The 19,792-nt window shown below is 33.3% G+C and overlaps 2 protein-coding genes and 1 long non-coding RNA gene across 5 annotated transcripts in view; all 3 read left to right on the plus strand.

The window, feature by feature from the left end:
- The window catches only part of LOC127720206 (uncharacterized), a 106,186-nt gene extending 97,266 nt beyond the window's left edge, over positions 1–8,920 (plus strand). For both annotated transcript variants that reach the window (XM_052226681.1, XM_052226682.1), the window contains exons 18-19: positions 3,176–3,291; positions 4,874–8,920. In XM_052226681.1, coding sequence (XP_052082641.1) covers positions 3,176–3,291; positions 4,874–5,068 — 311 coding nt within the window. In that variant the 3' untranslated portion in view covers positions 5,069–8,920. The remainder of the gene's footprint in view (positions 1–3,175; positions 3,292–4,873) is intronic.
- The window catches only part of LOC127720208 (uncharacterized), a 220,975-nt gene that overhangs the window by 165,897 nt on the left and 35,286 nt on the right, over positions 1–19,792 (plus strand). Inside the window, exon 1 of one of the 2 annotated variants that reach the window (XM_052226685.1) lies at positions 17,522–17,677. The exons of the other annotated variant lie outside the window; for it this stretch is intronic. The gene's annotated coding sequence lies outside the window, so the exon portion shown is untranslated. Of the gene's footprint in view, positions 1–17,521; positions 17,678–19,792 lie in introns of those variants that run through there. 2 annotated transcript variants of the gene reach the window in all.
- Positions 1–19,792, plus strand: part of LOC127720209 (uncharacterized) — a 190,474-nt gene that overhangs the window by 135,259 nt on the left and 35,423 nt on the right. The window lies entirely within an intron of this gene.

Raw genomic sequence — 19,792 nt, forward strand, 5'->3', positions numbered from 1 at the left:
TAGTACAGATGACACAACATAGAAAACTAAAGACTAAGCAACACGAACCTCACCAAAAATTGGGGGTGATCTCAGGTGCTCCGGAAGGGTGAGCAGATCCTGCTCCACATCTGGCACCCATCGTGTTGCTTATGTTATTACAAATCCGGTAAATAGTCTAATTCGGTAAGTCACATTCGTGAAAAGGGAAGGATATTATAGTTACGACATAAGGAACATATCCGATATCATCTGTGAAACGGTTATTCCATAACGGTCATCCAACTCGTGATGGCGTCCGTAAAATTTACGAAGGGATGATTTCAACTTCACCATTTGGAACTCTTGGCTTAATAGCTTCCTTGTGAGCAGCAATCCTCTATCAAGGAAATCATGATAGGAAACACAAGCCCGGGAATATCGTATCAATTGGTAGATATATACTCCGTATGCAGGCGCTGCTGGAATGTTGCTACATAGAAATGGAAAGTTCACAATTGGGAAGCTGAAATCATCTCTTTTGTCGTAAAGTTTTGTTTTCAACCGACCCTCATTGTCAATTTCGTTTTACCCTTGTCCGCTACATACGTATCAAATTGATTTCCGTTCTCTAACTTTAGTTTGCCTCAACCAAATGTTATGAAACTTATACACAATGCTTATTACCACAAAACACAGATCAGGTTTGAATGTTGGTGGCGTCACTTTAACCGTTCTAGAGTTATGCCCCTTTACAAATGGAAAAATTGTTGAATTTTTCGTTGCCGTTCTCTAACTTAAGTTTATCTCAACCAAATGTTATGAAACTTATACCTAATACTTATTACCATAAAATACAGATCAAGTTTGAATTTTGGTGGTGTTATTTTAACCGTTCTAGAGTTATGCCCCTTTACAAATGGAAAAATTGTTGAATTTTTCGTTGCCGTTCTCTAACTTAAATTAGCCTCAAACAAATGTTATGAAACTTATACAAAATACTTCTTACCACAAAACTGAGATCAAGTACAAATTTGGGTAGCGTCACTTTTACCACTCTTCAATTGTGTCCCTTTATAGCTTTATATGATATGCAAGCGGGGGCATCATCTGTGTCCCATGGACACATTCCTCATTTATTTTATATAGATTAAGGCACATTATCATATTTTACCTGTGATCATTTCAAAAACTTATGTTACAGTTTTGAGTTTTAATCATGGGCCTGTATACTGCAATTAAAATGCTAGCTATCCTTTCTAACCTCTATTTACAGACCAGTTATGTCTACAGTTATGACGAGTCTTTTTGTCAGTATGCTTTACCATGTGATGTGTTTTTAAATTCATTGCCCATCGACTTCTTGTTTACCGATTACTAAATAATATATATTCTAACACATAATGGCCATCTTTTGAATTTTGGTCACCTTTTTCGTCTCGCCAGCGACGAAATTATCGGAAACGAGACATAGGGATTGCTTTTCCGGCGACGGTGATGTCAACAATTGTTAAGTTTTCTGCTTAAGTTAGTTTGATAGGAACTACTTGTGATAGATCATTGATATTTGATACAAAGTTGCATTACTATCAGTACATATCAGTTTGATGACTATTTCGAGGTCCTGCCCCCTAGGTCATGGTCCAGCAACTTTGAATTAACTAGCAATTTTCAATGTTAAGTTTTCTGCTTAAGTTAGTTTTGATAGAATCTACTTGTGATAGATCAATGATATTTTGTATGAAGTCGCATTACTGTCAGTACTTATCAGTTTGACAACTATTTTGAGGCCCTGCTGCCTAAGTCATGGTTCAGTGACTTTGAATTAATAAACAATTTTCAATGTTAAGTTTTCTGCTTAAGTTAGTTTTGATAGGATCTACTTGTGATAGATCAATGATATTTTTTATGAAGTCGCATTACTGTCAGTACTTATCAGTCTGACAACTATTTTGAGGCCCTGGCTCCTAGGACATGGTCTAATGACTTTGAATTTATAAGCAATTTTCAATTTTATGTTTTCTGCTTGAGTTAGTTTGATAGGATCTACTGTTGATAGATCAATGATATTTTGTATGAAGTTGCATTGCTATTAATACATGTCAGTTTGACGACTTAATTTTGAGGCTCTGCCCCCTAGGCCATGGTTCAGTGACTTTCAAATTAATTAGCAATTTTCAATGATTAGTTTTCTGCTTAAGTTAATTCGATATGAACTACTTGGGATAGGTCAATTATATTTTCTATAAAGTTGCATCACTATCAATACATATCAGTTTGACAACTATTTCAAGGCCCTGCCCCCTAGGTCATGGTCCAGTGACTTTCAAGCAATTAACAATTTTCAATGTGAAGTTTTCTGATTAAGTTAGTTTGATAGGAACTACTTTCAATAGACAATATTTTCTATTAAGTTACATTGCTGTCTGTTCATCTCACTTTGTCAACCATTTCCAGGCCCTACCCACCATGCCCACTAGTTGGTCCTGCAACTTTGAATTAATTAGCAATGTTGCTGTTCATCAGATTGTCTTTTTCTGAATTTTATGCCGACAGGTGAGACAACTCTCTGTGTCAACAGTTTATTCCAAGGAGCTATAAATAAGACCTTCCCAAATTTTGTTATCAAGCTTCATGTGAAAATGCTTTACCATGTGATATTTTTTCAGATTTTTGACTCATAAACTTCCTGTTAAACGATATATATTCTAACACATAATGGTCATGTATAAAATATTTGTCACATTTTTATAGGGAACTACAAATAAGAGTTTCCTGAAATTTGTTGTCAGGCTTCATGTGAACATGTTTTACTGTGTGATATGTTTTCAGATTTATTGCTAATCTACTTCATGTTTACCGAATTCTAAAAGCAGGGGTATCATTACAGTTTTACTTGTTTTCCATATGACAAATGTATGAAGCAGTTTACTTAAATGATAAGTGAATGTGCCATATGCGTTAAATAATTTCTTTCTTTGCAGTGAAACTTTAGAACTTTTCAGAAGGACTTAATAATATGACGCTGCAAAAAGTTTAAATTGTTTCTTAATTAGTATCAATGTTCTAATCTAATTTGATTGAACAACTGGTTTTTGAAAGAGATAGCACTTAAACTGAAGATATTGTGATTTAGTTTTCAGACGATTGACAAAACATCTAATAGTATGTCTTAAATAGAACTCTTGATGTGTTTGGACTTCATTGTTTATTTTAGAAAAAGGCCCATGGATCATTGGAGAAGGAATGAATGGATCATATTTTATGCAGGCATTAATTCATGTTTTTAAAAAAATGGCTCATGAGAAATCATTTCTAGAAATGATGAAAGAGGTAATGATGGGAAAAGATTTTAGAATTTGTACATTTTTTCATTGTCACACTTTGCAATTATCTTCAATTTATCAAAATCAGGCTTCAGAACTACTTTGAAACTACATACTCTTGGGACTTTGTGCATCAGAGGTGGATACAAAAGAATTCCTGAGATCTGTTTAGAGTACTCATGTACATTATTTTGTACGTAAATTATGCCGTTAGTTTTCTTGTTTGAATTGTTTTACATTTGTCATTTCGGGGCCGTTTATAGCTGACTATGCGGTATGGGCTTTGTTCATTGTTGAAGGCCGTACGGTGACCTATAGTTGTTAATTTCTGTGTCATTTAGTCTCTTGTGAATAGTTGTCTCATTGGCAATGATACCAAATCTTCTTATTTTTATACAAATACAAGCTCTAGAAAGGGTATCATTTTTTTCTGTGTACAGGAAAGATCTTCACTTTATGTTAAATATCTGTAAAACATGCATTTCCATTCATTCAAAATCATTTCAAAAATAAGTATGTACATTGATGGCCTTCAGGTCAAAGAAAAAGACCAATTCACATATAACTTGTTTTTTAGCTCACCTGGCATCCATCGTCTGTCGTTGTTGTCTGCCATTCGTAGTCAGTCGTCTGTTAACTTTTACAAAAGATCATCTCCTCTGAAACTATTGCGCCAAAATTAATCAAACTTGGCCACAATCATCATTAGGGTATCTAGTTTAAAAAATGTGTCCGATGACCTCGCCTTCCAATCAAGATGGTGGACATAGCAAAAAAATAGAACATAGGAGTAAAATGTAAGTTGTGTCTATTATTTTGAAAACAGCTGTAAATAAAGAATATTGGACAGGGTCTGAAATGTTTAGAATGTTGAGCTCTACCTATTGTCTATTTACGTCAAAACTGTCTGACGACTTTTTATAGGAGTTATTGTCCTTAAATGACGAATTGCCTATCATCTTGAAAATTATGAACGATAGACAGAAATTTTAGATAACAAAAATGATCAGCAAGACAAGATCTACAATCAGGGCAATTCAGCTGAAAAATTTAGTATATAGGAGTGATAACCCTTAAATGACGATTTTTTTTTACCGTCTTTGTGTTTTGGGCAAAAATTAAATAAGATAGAGAGGAACTGTAAACAGTAGTCTACAATATTGAAATTGCGCATATACCTAAGTAAGGCTCTTTAGAGCCCCAGTTAAGTAGAAGCATCAATTCTGTTGGAGTGTTAGCTATGCTTTCTGAGAGAGAAAAAACATTATACCGATCATCAATCATTATATCGGTCATCAGTCAATATCTATACGGCAGTCACAGATATAAAAAAAAAATACCGATGTCATTATTACTTTGTAACTCTGATATCTGATTTAGTTGAAACAATTGTAATATTTATTTTAGTACATAATATACAAATTATCTTTGTATATTCATGAATTGTTTAATCCGCAATATAGAGTCTCTGAATTACCTTCTACAGGGACTCTCAGAGCTGAATTTCGAAAAGTTAAAGATGAATGAATTTGTAAGCTCCAAGTTTATTTTTTCTTTCATGGTTTAAATTTTACCTTCGATTTTTACAGGCGAACGCATGTCTGCTCCAAGCTGTGGTACCAAACAAGAAAGACGGGACTGTCGATAAGACCTCTGTTGCACAAATTGTTTTATTGGAATATTGCGAGGAGAAGGAACTTTACTTTTTTCCAGGACTCAGTTTAATGTCTTCAGATTTTTCTGTTTCTATGTTAGGGAACGTAGTATCTCAACCAACAGATTAAAGTTTCACTGCAGTTAACGCTTTGAACAAGTATTGTAGAAAAGTTGTTACTTGACATAGTGGAGTTTACTTTTATGGCGTCTTGTTTGAACAAAAATGTAGAGGAGGATGTATAAATATCATTCTGTTCCTGATAAAAAAATATTTATTGGTTAATTAATACATATATATGATATAGGAATATTTTACACACATCATCATTTTATAATAACACATTTTGTAGAAAAATATAGCGTGCTGCTCATATCTCAATATTAATGACAAGACAATATAATAAGTTAATTTTTGGAATTTGCTTACATTTGTTCCTAAAATATAAGAAGTTAAAAACAAATATACAAGACAAGTTTAAACATATCAAAATTATTTGTTTTGATAACAATTGTTATAAAAAAATAAATTTTGATATATTTATAAGATCTTTTCATTGTTCAATTCAAGGAGCCAAAACACAGCACTATTATACCAGTGTCTAAAAATTGCCCAAACAGTTTTAGCATGTGCAGGTCGTGGTAATATTTTGTTTTCATTCAAACATGCTCACCTGAAGTCACAGAATAAACCAACTGTATCCTTGTATTCCCATTAATAACATGCAAATACATATTTTGGTAAAAAAAATATAAAAATTCTTAGAATGCATCACATAAAATAAACTTAGGATAGAAATGAAAAGATTTAAATTACTGGAAATTTCATATTTCTCAGGTTTCAACCAATCTTAGGTGATAATTATAAATGCCTTTTCAATATGATTCAAAATCATGACTTGCATGACATTAATTTGTACAGTTGATCAAGTTTTTGTGTTGGAACATAAACTTAACCGATAGTTAATTAATTTGGCGGTGTCTTAGGATTAGATAAGAATCAATCTCCAATCCGCTATTGTGTGATGCATACTCACTTGATATTACTAATCAACATATTTTTATAGGTCATAAACAAAACGGATGTTACATGTAGGGCATAATCTGTTTACCCTTCTGAAGCACCTGAGATCAGCCCCCGGTTTTTGGTGGGGTTCGTGTTGCTTTAGTTTTCTATGTTGTGTTTTGTATACTGTTATTTGTCTTTTGATCGTTTTTCGGCTTTTTGCCGTGACATTGTTAGTTTATTTTCGACTTATTAGTTTAAATTACCCTTTTGGTATCTCTCACCTCTCTTTTACAATAAGGCATTTTTCTCTGACTATAGAGTGGCTGAAATTTACCTTATTTTAAATTTTATATTTAAATTGTCAACTTGATTAAATATAACTAGCAATCAGTTTAAATTTGTAATTTGATTTGTTTTGCATCATCAATTGTTGAGATTTGAACATCTGTGAACTACTGTTGCCTTAATTTATTGACGTATGAAAAATGTGGTGGCGATATTATTGTATTCTATGGTTTAGATTCCAATCAAAAAGTGGACACTTGAACGCGAACATAACTTTGGAGCAAATAAAAACACATGCTAAAACAAATCTTTTTTTCGATATTTGAAATTGAACTAAAAGTTTGATTGAATTTAATTGTCGACAGGCTTTGATGAAGAAAAATATGAAGTGATGGAGCAAATTGTCTTAGTTGATTAGTATAATTTCCTGTTATGCGTGAGCATATGAAAAAGTGATTGGCGATCATAAGTCTAATATCAAAAGGACTTTAACCGTTGAAGGGCACAGTAGATTATCAAATAGTAACATTGCCATCAACATGATCAAGTCTTCGTTATTGATAACTATAAATTGCAATTTATGGTTAAAAGGCGTTGAACATGTCTGGTCTTAAATTCAGTTTGATCCAAGATGAAAATATTTTTTAGAGAACATTTAGACTGGTTTCAGCTGTAAATATATTATTGTACTATAGCTCATGATTACGACAATGTTTGATATTAAACCAGCTGTATAAATAACAGGGCAGCTTCCTTTCCAGGTACATGGCGTTATGCCTTAAATGCAGGATTATCAAAATTTGCTGCTGAGGAATATATTTTGGTCTCGTTTGTCGCGGATGGCGAGACATAAATGTTGCTTTTTCCGGCGGCGTCAACAATTGTTAAGTTTTCTGCTTAAGTCAGTTTGATTGGAACGAATACACTCGTACCTTTGCCAACTCGTTAATTCTCAACCAACTCGTACTTTTACCAACTCCAGTACTCCTACCAACTCGTACTTTTACCAACTCGTACTTCAACCAACTTGTACCCATAGAGACTACTGGTGGTCGATCAATGATATTTTCTATAAAGTTGCATTACTATCAGTACATAACAGTTTGACGACTATTTAGAGGTCCTGTCCCCTAGGTAATGGTCCAGCGACTTTCAATTAAAAACCCAACTTTCAGTGTAACGTTTTCTGCTTAATGGTAATTTTGTATTTTATAATTGGTCTTGTCCGAGACATATATAGTATGCATGTCTCTGATATTAAATAACAGTTACTAAACTACTTTTCATGATTATTTCAAGACCAGTTCAGATAGTTTTTGGGACATTTCAAGCTTGACAAAGTACGTGTTATACTCCAATAAAGATACAATTTAAACTTGATAGGAACAACTTGTGATAGATCAATGATATTTTCTATAAAATTACATTATTATCAGTTTGACGACTATTTCGAGGCCCTTCCCTCTAGGTCATGGTCCAGTGGCTTTGAATTAATTAGCAATATTCAATGAGTTTTCTGCTTAAAAAAGTTTGATAGGAACTACTTGTTAAAAGATCAATGATATTTTCTGTAAAGTTGCATAAGTATCGGTATACATATCAGTTTGATGAGTATTTGGAGGCCCTGCCCCGTAGGTCATTGTCCGACAGGCGACACATAACTCTGTGCCAACAGTTTATCAAATACAAGTAAAAATGTTACATCTCAATGAAGGAAATGTTACATTGACACTATATCCAAAATTTTATCGTGACAAGTCAATCAGGGGAAATGGCGTCATACATTACCATTAATCCTTTTGTGTGTTCGTAATTGCATAATTATGGTAAACTTTAAGGATACGACAGACAATAAGAATGTATAATAATAAATAATGATGTGATGATTGCATGATAGAATGTGACGGATAAACATTTTCCAGTTCATGACTTCAATATGAAACCGATGACCATGCCGTTTTGGCTTACTGCTTGGCATATGCAACTTTTTTTTTATAGTCAATTTCAAACACTTCTATGCTACCTAATTTGATTGCATGGTTGTCATCTCGCACCATTTCGAGTCGAAGATCTCTCTCTAATGAGAGTGCTTCCGTGGATTAAATGAAATAGAACAAAATGTTGACAGCTTACTGTATTGGCATTATTTTCTGTTGTCATCGTACAGCACGCATATGCGCAGATCGCAAATACACAAAAGAACAATTTCTTACAAACAATGACCTGGACTATCACCAACTGGTGATAATAATTACTGTATCGTGTGGTGAAGTCTATGTTAACGTTTACCTGGACACAGCATTTCTCTGTTCACATTGATACACAGATAACATCATCCAAATGAAAGATCCTAAAATTATATGCAGTTTAATGTTCCTTTATATGGAGACATTTAAAAACATTGCCAAAGTTTAAGTTAAGAAAATTTATGAACTCATGCTTTCAAAACTTAGGTCAGAATCCATGCAGCATAATAAATGTTAAATCATGACATATATGTCGCAATAATATATGCGTCGATAAAAGCTTATTTTTGCAATATCTCTTGATACCTTTAAATATCACAAAAAATCATTATTTGTGTAGTTGAAAGACCATAAAATTTATAATTTAACATATATCAATCTATAATATTAGTATATTTATGTAATATTTCATTTTATTGGTTGAATAAAGTCCTTAAACTCTATTTCTTTGATATCTTTGACATGGCATAGATATTGTATATGAAGAAAGTAATATGTTATATGATATTGGAGTGAAATATCCCGGGCAATTCTGCAGTTTGATTGGTTACCTCAACATGAGGAAAACAAAGATAAGAATGGTAATTTGAGCGTTCAAATCAGGATACTCCAGTATAATGTGATTGTTATTCGGGCATCACAGGGAATATGGGTTCATATTCCCTGTCATTGCCCTATATATATCCTCTTCGCCTGGTGACTCAGGAGATATAAACATGATAAAACACTGACAGGAAGTATGAGACCATGTTTAGTTCCTCTGCAGAAGGGTATTGACCTGGCATATGACAACTAGATTTGAATTCATCTGGACTATATTTTCCTTAGAATGCAGATTGAAAGTGTTCTTTTGGATGGTTGCTTGGTCTATTGGATGAGAGAGTAGTACTCCATCACTTCGTAGTGGTCCCACTCTGTTGCTATCAATATTCATATGTTTTATATATGTCCAGAGGCGTTCCATATAACTGTGGTGAAGGGTTTCCACTTTAGGTATTATAATATTTCTGTGTATTCCAATATGCACGATGGAGGTCATTTTGTACCATTTGCTTGATTTCTTTGAATTTAGATGTAATTTAAGGATCCGCTGACCTTTTCTTTTTTGTATATTAATCTGTAACGGCTGCGTATTATTTAACATACATTTAGCGTGAGACACGGGAGGCTATCCCTCTGTTATATTATTTAATTAGGAATATGAATTGTTACACTCTGGTTAAGTTTGATGAACTTTCGTATTCAGTTTAATGTTTTTATCTTTTCATGAGTTTCAATTATTTCCTGTTTGGTGGTTTCCCTGTTTGCTTTCCTATACAAGAGGAATATCCGGGTTTTTTGTTTCCTCGATAAAGGCTTTGTTGTCTACTTCGCTGAAGACGATGCCGTGGCTATAAGCACCAAACCTCCTTGCATGATTACAGTAACTTTTGTAGATGATATAATTTGGTGGAAAAATCTGGTTATCTTTAACAGAGAAATCTATACATGTTTCTGTTACCAGGACAAAATCGGGTTAAGGACTTTCAGCTAATCCTTGTTTTGATTTGATAGACTGAAGATTTACGGTAAGCATCTTGATAGGTACACTATTTGAATTTTTATCCTGGTCATGGATGTGTGCAAAGGTTCGATACAGTCAGATGGAAGTTGCTTATGAAGTTGTGTATCAGACATAATACTGAATGAATTCTTCCATTAAGAGCACATTTCCATCTTTTTAGCACGATTTAATTTGGAAGAAGATTATTATATTACATAAAATTATTTGTATTTGGAGTAATACTATGGCTGTTTGCCGGATACATGTATTTTATCTTCAATTCCTGTACAAAAACGTTAGCTTTTGCCTTAAACTACAATATTTTATGTTATAAATGTTGCATCAGTGTTTTTATTCGTTTTGATATTTTCTTTCATATATTATTGTTCATGACAACTTGATATTCCATATTAGCGAAGTTGATGTATTGGACTTCAGCGAACTAGATTGAAAATAAGATCCGTGTCAAATGCAAATTAGTATAGCATATGCTGTTATTGTGTGCAGATCTAGAACACACATCTTCAAGGATACGTGAATTAACATTAAGTCTAGAATATCGTTTATTTAGAAATAATATAAAAACTTGCGTATCTAATAACATAAACGCACCAATTTTACTGCATCGAATTTACGTTTTAACAAATAATATTTCTTTAGCGATGCTACAGCCAAATATATTTGACAATAAAAAAAAACCGAACTAATCGTTGAAGAGTCGATGAAACCAAAAAGGATTGAAAGTGTATCCTAATTTATACAAGGAATCTGCGCTATGCACGAGGGAAATATATACTATAAATTAGAATAATATTACAACAAATTTGTATTTGATTGTAATGATGACTTTCCATTGACAAATGATCAACAATTGGTTGCGCAAACTTGTAGATAACAGTGCAGGTACTTTTTCTAGTACAATTGTAATGACAACCATTTTGTAGCCGTTTCAGGTATTTTTGTAACCAGTGACGGAAAAATTCCAGATAGATGTGCTTTTTTCAGCACTAGTTCGTTTATCAATGTCTTTGGATACGTACATATACTTAGGACAAGGACTAATAATAAAATGGGAAAGGTAATGTTTAAAGTCAACGAAAAAGTATAAATACATATCACCGAGTTAAGCTTTGTCTCTAAACTTCATCTTTCAGGTTGGCATGGATTTACCAGACATTAAACACATTTCTTGCATTTTTTTACACACGGTAACTTGCTCAAACATAGCTTTAATACTTATAAAAAAATGATGTGAAAAAAACGGGAATTTCTTTATTTTTTCTTTATTGTGTTCCCTTGCCACAGTTTTAATCTTTATAACCGATATTTTCCTATGTCTATATTGAGATAAACACCAAGTTTGCCTCCCGTACACCATGGAATTAACTATTTCAAGACAAACAAATAATTGTGAGTAAATTTCAATAATCTCCAATTAAGTCAATACCAGTGCTGGTATAGATTTTCTCCCCAAGGGTGTCACCAGCCAAGTACTCTGTACTTCTGTGTTGACATGAATTATCATTGATATGATCATAATTATAAATTAACTTTAACCAAACCTGTGAATTTTGCAACATATTAAGGATTCGCTACCCAGGAAAAGATTAGCTTAGCTGTATTCGGCAAAACCTTTTGGAATTTTGGGTCTTCAATGCTCTTAAACTACGTACTTTATTCGGCCTGTTTACATTTTTTATTCGAGCGTCACTGATGAGTCTTTTGTAGCCTTAACGCGTGTCTGGCGTACAATAGTGTAAGCCTGGTATATATGGCAATTTTATTTATAACCCCCAGGGTTTCATCAGCCTAGTAATCAGCACTTTTGTGTTGACATGAATTATCATTGATATGGTCATAATTATATTATTATCCATGTTTACTGTTTACAAACCTTTGAAATTTTCGAATTACTAAAGATTTTCTACCCCATAAAAAGATTATCTCAGTTGTATTTCGGAATTTTGGTCTTCAGTGCTCTTCAACTTCGTACTTTATTTGGCCTTTTTAAATTTTTTGGATTCGACCGTCACCAATGAGTCTTTTGTAGATGAAACAAAATTTTTGGCGAACAAAATTTTAAGCCTGGTATTTATGATGGGGTATTAAGAACAGTATGTGAGGTGGTCGAAATGTTTGTAAGCTACAATTTCATCAGATAACAGTAAAATAACCACAAATCAAGTAAATTCCACCCAATTACGGAATTACAAAATTGTTTATAGCAATGTATTGACTGAAATAAAACAACAATAGTTGAAAAGGCTACATTCTGTAAACTAGTATCTGTAAGAATTATTTTGTTATATATCAATGATGTTATTTATAACTTTTCACTGTATTGGGCAGAATAAAGGTAAACAATATATGATACACTAAAAAATGTTCTCTACACTATACACATATATGTCTTCATTGACAAAATTGATAATTTAACATTCCTATACATATATATGATCATACATATATATATATAAAGTGCCTAGAAGATCAACCTAACACTGTTAGAGTAGATCTGATTCTTTACCCTTACCGAAAAATAAGCTCTGCGGCAAACATTGCCGCAAGCTTGCAGCAAACATTTGCTGCAAACTTGCCGTAACCATTTTACCATGCAAATGAAGGTTGCGGCAAGCTTGCTGCAAACATAATTATGCAAATTAGATTTGCCGCAAGCTTGCGGCAATTGTTTGCTGCAAGCTTGCGGCAATCGTTTGCTGCAAACTTGCGGCAAACTTGCAGGAACTACACATTATACCAATGTCATGTGTGTAGACATATTCAATTTATCTCATTCAAATTACACAGCAACATTTTTAAAAAATCAATTCATGCCTGTATACAAACAGTCATTGAAAGAGTTCTTGCAAACTTACGAGATTTAAGGAAATACATACATGCATTTGAGTTTTGAAAAAGGGGGCAGGGGTCATTCTCAAATGACATCATATACCTGTATTAAGAAATGAAAAAGGATAAATCTCAAATGTGTATTGAGTATAAAGCTAGGTAACAATTGCATAACAGAATTGAACTTAGTTTTAATAAACATGGTACAGTACATGTACATCAGTTACAAAATTCAAACGTATAATAGCTAAAGGTTTTCATTACACACATACATGTATATATAGTTGCTTACTTTATTATGTATGATGATAACATTAATTATTTTATTAAAACATGCAGTTCTATGAATTATTTGTACTTACAAAATTACATACTGAATATCCTTATCTATTGAACCAAAATGCCTCCTTGATCTCTTATTTGTGAAATGCATTTTCAAAACACAACCAACATGACCTAGCCACAATTTCAAATTGATAACTTCCAGGAAGTGCCAACTAGGCATGCCCAGTCAATATTGTGTAATTCTTGCAATGTTCTGGCAAACATATAGAATGGTCAAAGTTTTCTGCAATCTTGCGGCAAACATATAGAATGGTCAAAGTTTTCTGCAATCTTGCGGCAAACATTCTTTATAATTTTAAACTTTCTGGCAATCTAACGGCAAACATTGATGTTTCTGCAAACTTGCCGCAAGCTTGCAGCAAAAAGCTGCAATGTTTGCCGGAAGTTTGCAGCTAGCGGCAAACATCTGCAAACACTATTTTCTGTGTTCCTGCAAACTTTTTGTTTGCCGCAAGCTTGCAGCAAGTCTGCTGCAAGTTTGCGGCAAACAATTCAGTTCCATAAGGGTACTTCCTCCCCGACCAGGGCTGGAACCTGTACTTTTCACTTCATACTTCTACGACAACACCGCCTAGCATTGCGCAGACACCTTATCCCCTCCTCTAACTATAGCTGATAAAAATCAGCTTTCGTTTCGGGAGGTGTTACCTTCTCGTAGGAATTAAACAAGTACGTCCAAACGCAATACACAAAGTATTTTTAAGTGTACAGAATTGATCATCTGCTAATCTCTTCAGTATAATTACAGGATGCTATTCTATTTTTAGAAGCATACAATCAATGTAAATTTATATGTATATATGTCTTCTTATGTGTAGTGACAACTGTTAGTTACACCTTGTCCATCGGAATTCTTATGATTTAGAAATACCAGGCGATAGAATATTTATAAAGTGCCTAGAAAATCAACCTAACAATGTTAGTGTAGATCTGTAGTATATATAAATATATATATAGTATATAAAAAAGTCTAAATTGAAAACAAAGTTCAAACCTATGATTGCGTTGGATAAAAACCGCAATTTGTATACGTGTGCATGCAAAACAAATTTCTTGGTAGAGGGGCCAAACACAGCACAAACAACATTTTCCAAAAGACCAAAAAAGTGAAAAAGTATATTTTAACAAACACATTTGACTAGCAGGTCGAACAACGGATGTTCTTAAACCCTGCTGACTGCCATGGCGATTGCCAAATAAACTGATCACCAGATGTAACACAATGGATCTTAATTATTATTTTAATACCAAACAGAAAACAATAAACTTGCGGAAAAGATGGTATACCGCAAACATGAGGTGCAAAAATTTGTACACCATATCCGGATTTCGACAACTATAATGTCTCTTCAGTGATGTTAGGAATCGAAACGGTATTTGAAAGGCCATATAATTTACCTCAATTTAAGATAGACTTTTGAATTTTGAAGAGTCGAAATAGGATGAACGGATCATATAAACCCGAAGGCAAATATAATACAAGCCCAAACGAAAATATATAAACAAGTCTAAATTGAAAACAACGTTCAAACCTATGATTGCGTTGGATAAAAACCGCAATTTTTATACGTGTGCATGCAAAACATTTTTTTTTTTTTGGTAGAGGGGTCTTAATACAGCACTAACAACATTTTCCAAAAGATGAAAAAAGTGAAAAAGTATATTTTAACAAAACGCATTTGACTAGCAAGTCGAACAACGGATGATCTTACGTCTAAACAAGTTACAACTCTATCAATTCCATCTTCATGCCTAATATATCATGTACTGTGTTACAACTCTATATTCTACTGACGAGGAAAGGTAACATTAGGCCACCGAAAGCTGAATGTTTAGTTCAGTCTAGGTGGCCGAGTGGTCTATTATATATATATATACATAATTACTTAAAATATCAGCACAACAATGTTAAATCTGCAAATTTGCTTCCGCAATTTTTTCGCCGGGATTCAAACTCATGCTATTGGGATATCGTGACAACACCGCCTACATTGTGTCCAGCGCTCTAGACCACTAGGCCACCTAGACTGAACTAAAAATTCAGCTTTCGGTGGCCTAATGTTACCTTTCCTCGTCAGTAGAATCAAGAGAATTACACATTCATTCGGTTGATGTAACACAAATATTAGGATATAAAAAGAATTAATTTTGAACCAACAATCATGGTTAATTAAGCAAGATCAAAATGTATTAACAACAATACCGAATTTCAAATTTCAATTAAAAAGTTCATATATTTAACCTTACACAAGCAAACGAATTGAAAACATGTGTCATATTTCGACTTCCTGAACAAGTACAGGTACAGCTTGGTACAGGTATTTTCCAAACAAACATACACATTAATCTGACAAAGACATGCCAACAAACAATTTTTTGTAGTTGATAATACAAACAGTATAGTAAAACATTATGACTTTCCCGATAAATTACAAATTAGAAAAAAAAAATGTTTTTGCTCTTTTCATGGTCTATTGATTTTTAAATTTGCTTAATTCACATGTTTTAGTTTGCGGTTAGGTCAATTACTGTAATGTAATATCAATTATGCTGAGGAATTAAGACATAACAGTATTATGGATTTTTATTTTTTCACTTACATTTCTATTGTACTATTGAAATACGTCACACGAGATATATATCTCGGTATCAAACGTTTATTATGTCAAACTTACTGTTTTTATGTCTTTTACATAATTTGTATATGCTGCTTCAAACACCCACGTGTTATAAATGCAACACTGTGGTATACAGCCATAAACAATGTTCTACAAATAAGATGCATAATGTGTCTATAGGACAAATGTGTACACACATGCTTTACTATACTATTTACATTTTCAGTCTACAGTGTGTATGCGCATTTGATAGGTGTTTCTGGAGTACATATACACTATATTCGCTGTTCTGTTGTAATAATGTAATGGTTTATACTTTATATGTAAGTGTTCAAATTGAAAGATAACGTTTGTTTTTCTTCATGTGAGGACACACTTGTTATTGTGTCTTATGTAGCCGTAAGACATCATTATTTATTATACTTCATGTCAAAATGCCAGATTTTTATTGGTTAATACGAGGGAGACAATTTTCTCTACCCTATGGCAAAATACTCTATTACCCTTCACCGAGACGCTTGCTCAAATGTGCGCTTTAATAAATACGAATGATTGTTATGTACAAGACGACATAGTCTTCGCCTTAGTTGACAATGTTTTCCCGGGGTAACAATCTTCTATCACTCTCTCAGTTATGTGTTATTTATATAATGTTTCAAATATCGTCCACGTGGATTTCCTAACCATTTAATTTGAGTGAATATGAAAATGGTTTTCAAGGGGAAATGATAGATTATACTGTTTCTGGTGAAATCAATACATTTATAAAAGATGAAATACTGCAATACATAACACAGAAAGGAGGTCCAAAGAGACATGAAACCTTTTAAAACAAAGCTAGGATAGAACGCACGTGCTCGCCTCTGAAGGGTCAGAAAAGTGCTGCAAACACGAAATTTATATATTTTATTTTCATTTACAAGCACTGGCTCAAATACATTGTTGGTTGATTGTTAGTATCTAGGGATATTTACAACTCAGTTCAGTTCCGTTGAGAAATTAAGAAACAATTTAAAAACATAGGTTCCAACTCCTTCAGGCAAAGTTGACCTAGTTGAAATAATTGTTTAGGCTTTAATAGCCGTATAGTTTCTCACCACTTTACATCCCTGATTTTCAGATATTTGAGTTTGGGCATTCCCGAAAAAGGGAAATATTTCAAAAAAAAGATCTTCAGACGCAAGAAATATATAAAGGATTATTTCCATTTATTGTTGAAAACTTTATGTAGACATCTGGATGATTTTAAATTATTTCGGGCTGTTGTTGAATAGTCGTGTAGCCAACATCAGCTTTTGTTCATTACATTTGTTGATTTCTTATTAAGAAGAATCAATATCTTTTCCTGACATTCTCACTACCTTAAAGTGTTAAGCTTATTGATTCTCTTCAATTATCATATTTATTTGTTAATAAATTTTATAGTTATTAATATTTGTATAATAGTAAGAAATCATAATTTGCTACGTTGTGGACCCTCTTTGTACCTAACGTTGTATTCACAACTAGGAAATCGAAAGTAAACTGTTCTAGATAAATTTAATTGTAATGCAGGAACATGAGGAAGTTAATCCTGGATGAAACCAGTTTACGTTGAATAAAGGTCAGTAACTTATAAGTAGGTTACTATTGTTTTAAAGATGTTTAGTTAAAAATACAACATTTTGTGTTGTATTTTTAACTAAACATCTTTAAAAAAATAGTAACCTACTTATAAGACTCATTTTACTGAGAACCTGTTCAAGTTTAATTCAAGGAAAACACTGGGGCCATAACAACAACATAGCGGGATCATATCTTTTCCAGGAAAATAATCAAGGACTTTAATTTATTTCTTCTGAAAGGTTAGTAAAATAAAACACATTATCACGTAGGCAAAGCGTCTGAACAGCCACTTCAGGTAAGAATTTAAATCTTCTAAAGCCGAATACTATTACTACTAGATACGCTGAAGTAACAATGCTTCAACCTTTATCTACCTATGGTTAGGATTTCAGTAAACTCTACACCGTATTGAAAAGTTTTTGCTGTTCTCCGAACTATCGATAGCATTTTGTCAATTTTATCGACAAATATCAATTATGGAGATGACAGTTTCATGATCTTTGCCTGAAAAAAGGCCGACTCCTGATATGCATATATCCCTTTTCCTCGTGAATTCAGAGTAGAGGCTTGCGACTGACAATTTATGTATGCGACGTTAGCGGCCGGTTCGTTATTCGTTATTCGAGTTTCAATATCCAACGGGCGCCAACAACCGATTCGATATTTAAAGAAGAATTTGTGGATTCCGAAATATTTTGCCTTCAAAAAGTACGAAGAGCTCAAAGTGCCAGTTCAAAATCAAAATCTGTCGCAAAAGAGAACTAGGCGCCGCTGAAATGACAGTGAGACTTTCCTGATCAATGTCTATATATTTAGATTACAGTTAGGGTAGTCAACGATATCAATACTATCAAAGTAATATAATTGAACAATTTTACTATCGACATGTACAGGAGATTTAAAGAGTTATCTTATTTTAAAAAAATCAACGAAAATCGACAGGCCAAATGCGTTAAATAGACCTTCCTGATCTTATGACCGACATGAAATTTTGCACATTACAAAATATGTACGTATTTAAGATAATATATTTCTTGATAATACTTCAGATATGATCTGCATCTATACCTAGTCTAAGGGATAGTAAAAGTTCATTCACATTGAAACACTAAGGTGGTCACAGGGTCAAGTAAGCCGTCTCCAGTAGTCTTTTGCTGTATATTTTGAATATCAAACTGGCTTTTTGAGCCCTCTCCCCCCTCGTAAATATCGAAGTCAAGAAAATTTACCAAATCCATATTGATATCATTTGTATTTATATGTTAGCTTACTATATGCATAATATTAAGAGGATTGAAATATAATGAAGGTCTATCCAACGGCTTGGGACATTTTACCTGTACATTTTTTATATCAAGTCAATTGAAATTATCTCTTTTTGGCTTTCCATAGTTATTTTCATCGTTACTAGAGTAAAATTAAAAATGGAAATGGGGAATGTGTCAAAGAGACAACAACCCAACCCTAGAGCAGACAACAGCCGAAGGCCACCAATGGGTCTTCAATGCAACGAGAAACTCCCGCACCCTGAGGCGTCCTTTAGCTGGCCCCTAAACAAAAATGTATACTAGTTCAGTGATAATGGACGTCACAGTGTCCATTTGTTTTTAAAATTGTTATAATTATCTATATATCATAAAGAGATAATTTGCTTTACGTAAGGGTTTATATTTGTACAACGATAATCCATGATGACGTGCAGGGGTCACAAAACGATTTCCTACATGTCGTTTTACATCCAACATTTATGTATTCATTTTTTATTGTTTCTGTTATGGTTTCGGTTGGATAATGTGTTATGTCTTATCGTTTGTAGTCCAAATAATTATAAAATAGCCTTTCAGTACCATCATTGTCATGAAAATTGTTAAGTCTGGTATTGTGAAAATAATTGTATAAAGCTCGAGATTGCATGTTCGTTACGTAAGTGCGTCAGCGTATGTGATGTCCTGTGGTGTCTGTCGTTGATGGAAGATGTTCGTTGTTGTTCTGCGGTTTGCATGTTGTGTCGAATATTATTTTATTTGTTTGTGCGTTTCTCTGTGATGAGTGTTCTTGCGTATGTTTGTGCTGTATTTCTGTCACGTAGTGTTGTCATTTTAGCGATATTTGTTAACATTGTCATATAAGCGGGAGGTTTGGCTAGCCATAAAACCAGTTTCAATCCACCATTTTTTCTTAAAATGTCATGTACCAAGTCAGGAATATGGCAGGTTTTATCAAATAGTTCGTTTCAATGTATGTTGGCTTTTGTTTTGTTGCATTTCAGTGTTCCTGTTGTTCCTTTGTTTTCCTCTTATAGTTGATGTGTTTCCCTCGGTTTTAGGATTCGTTTTCTCTCAATCGATTGATGA

Source organism: Mytilus californianus, unplaced genomic scaffold (genome assembly GCF_021869535.1).
Source record: "Mytilus californianus isolate M0D057914Y unplaced genomic scaffold, xbMytCali1.0.p SCAF_11, whole genome shotgun sequence".
NCBI classification, from domain to species: Eukaryota; Metazoa; Mollusca; class Bivalvia; order Mytilida; family Mytilidae; genus Mytilus; species Mytilus californianus.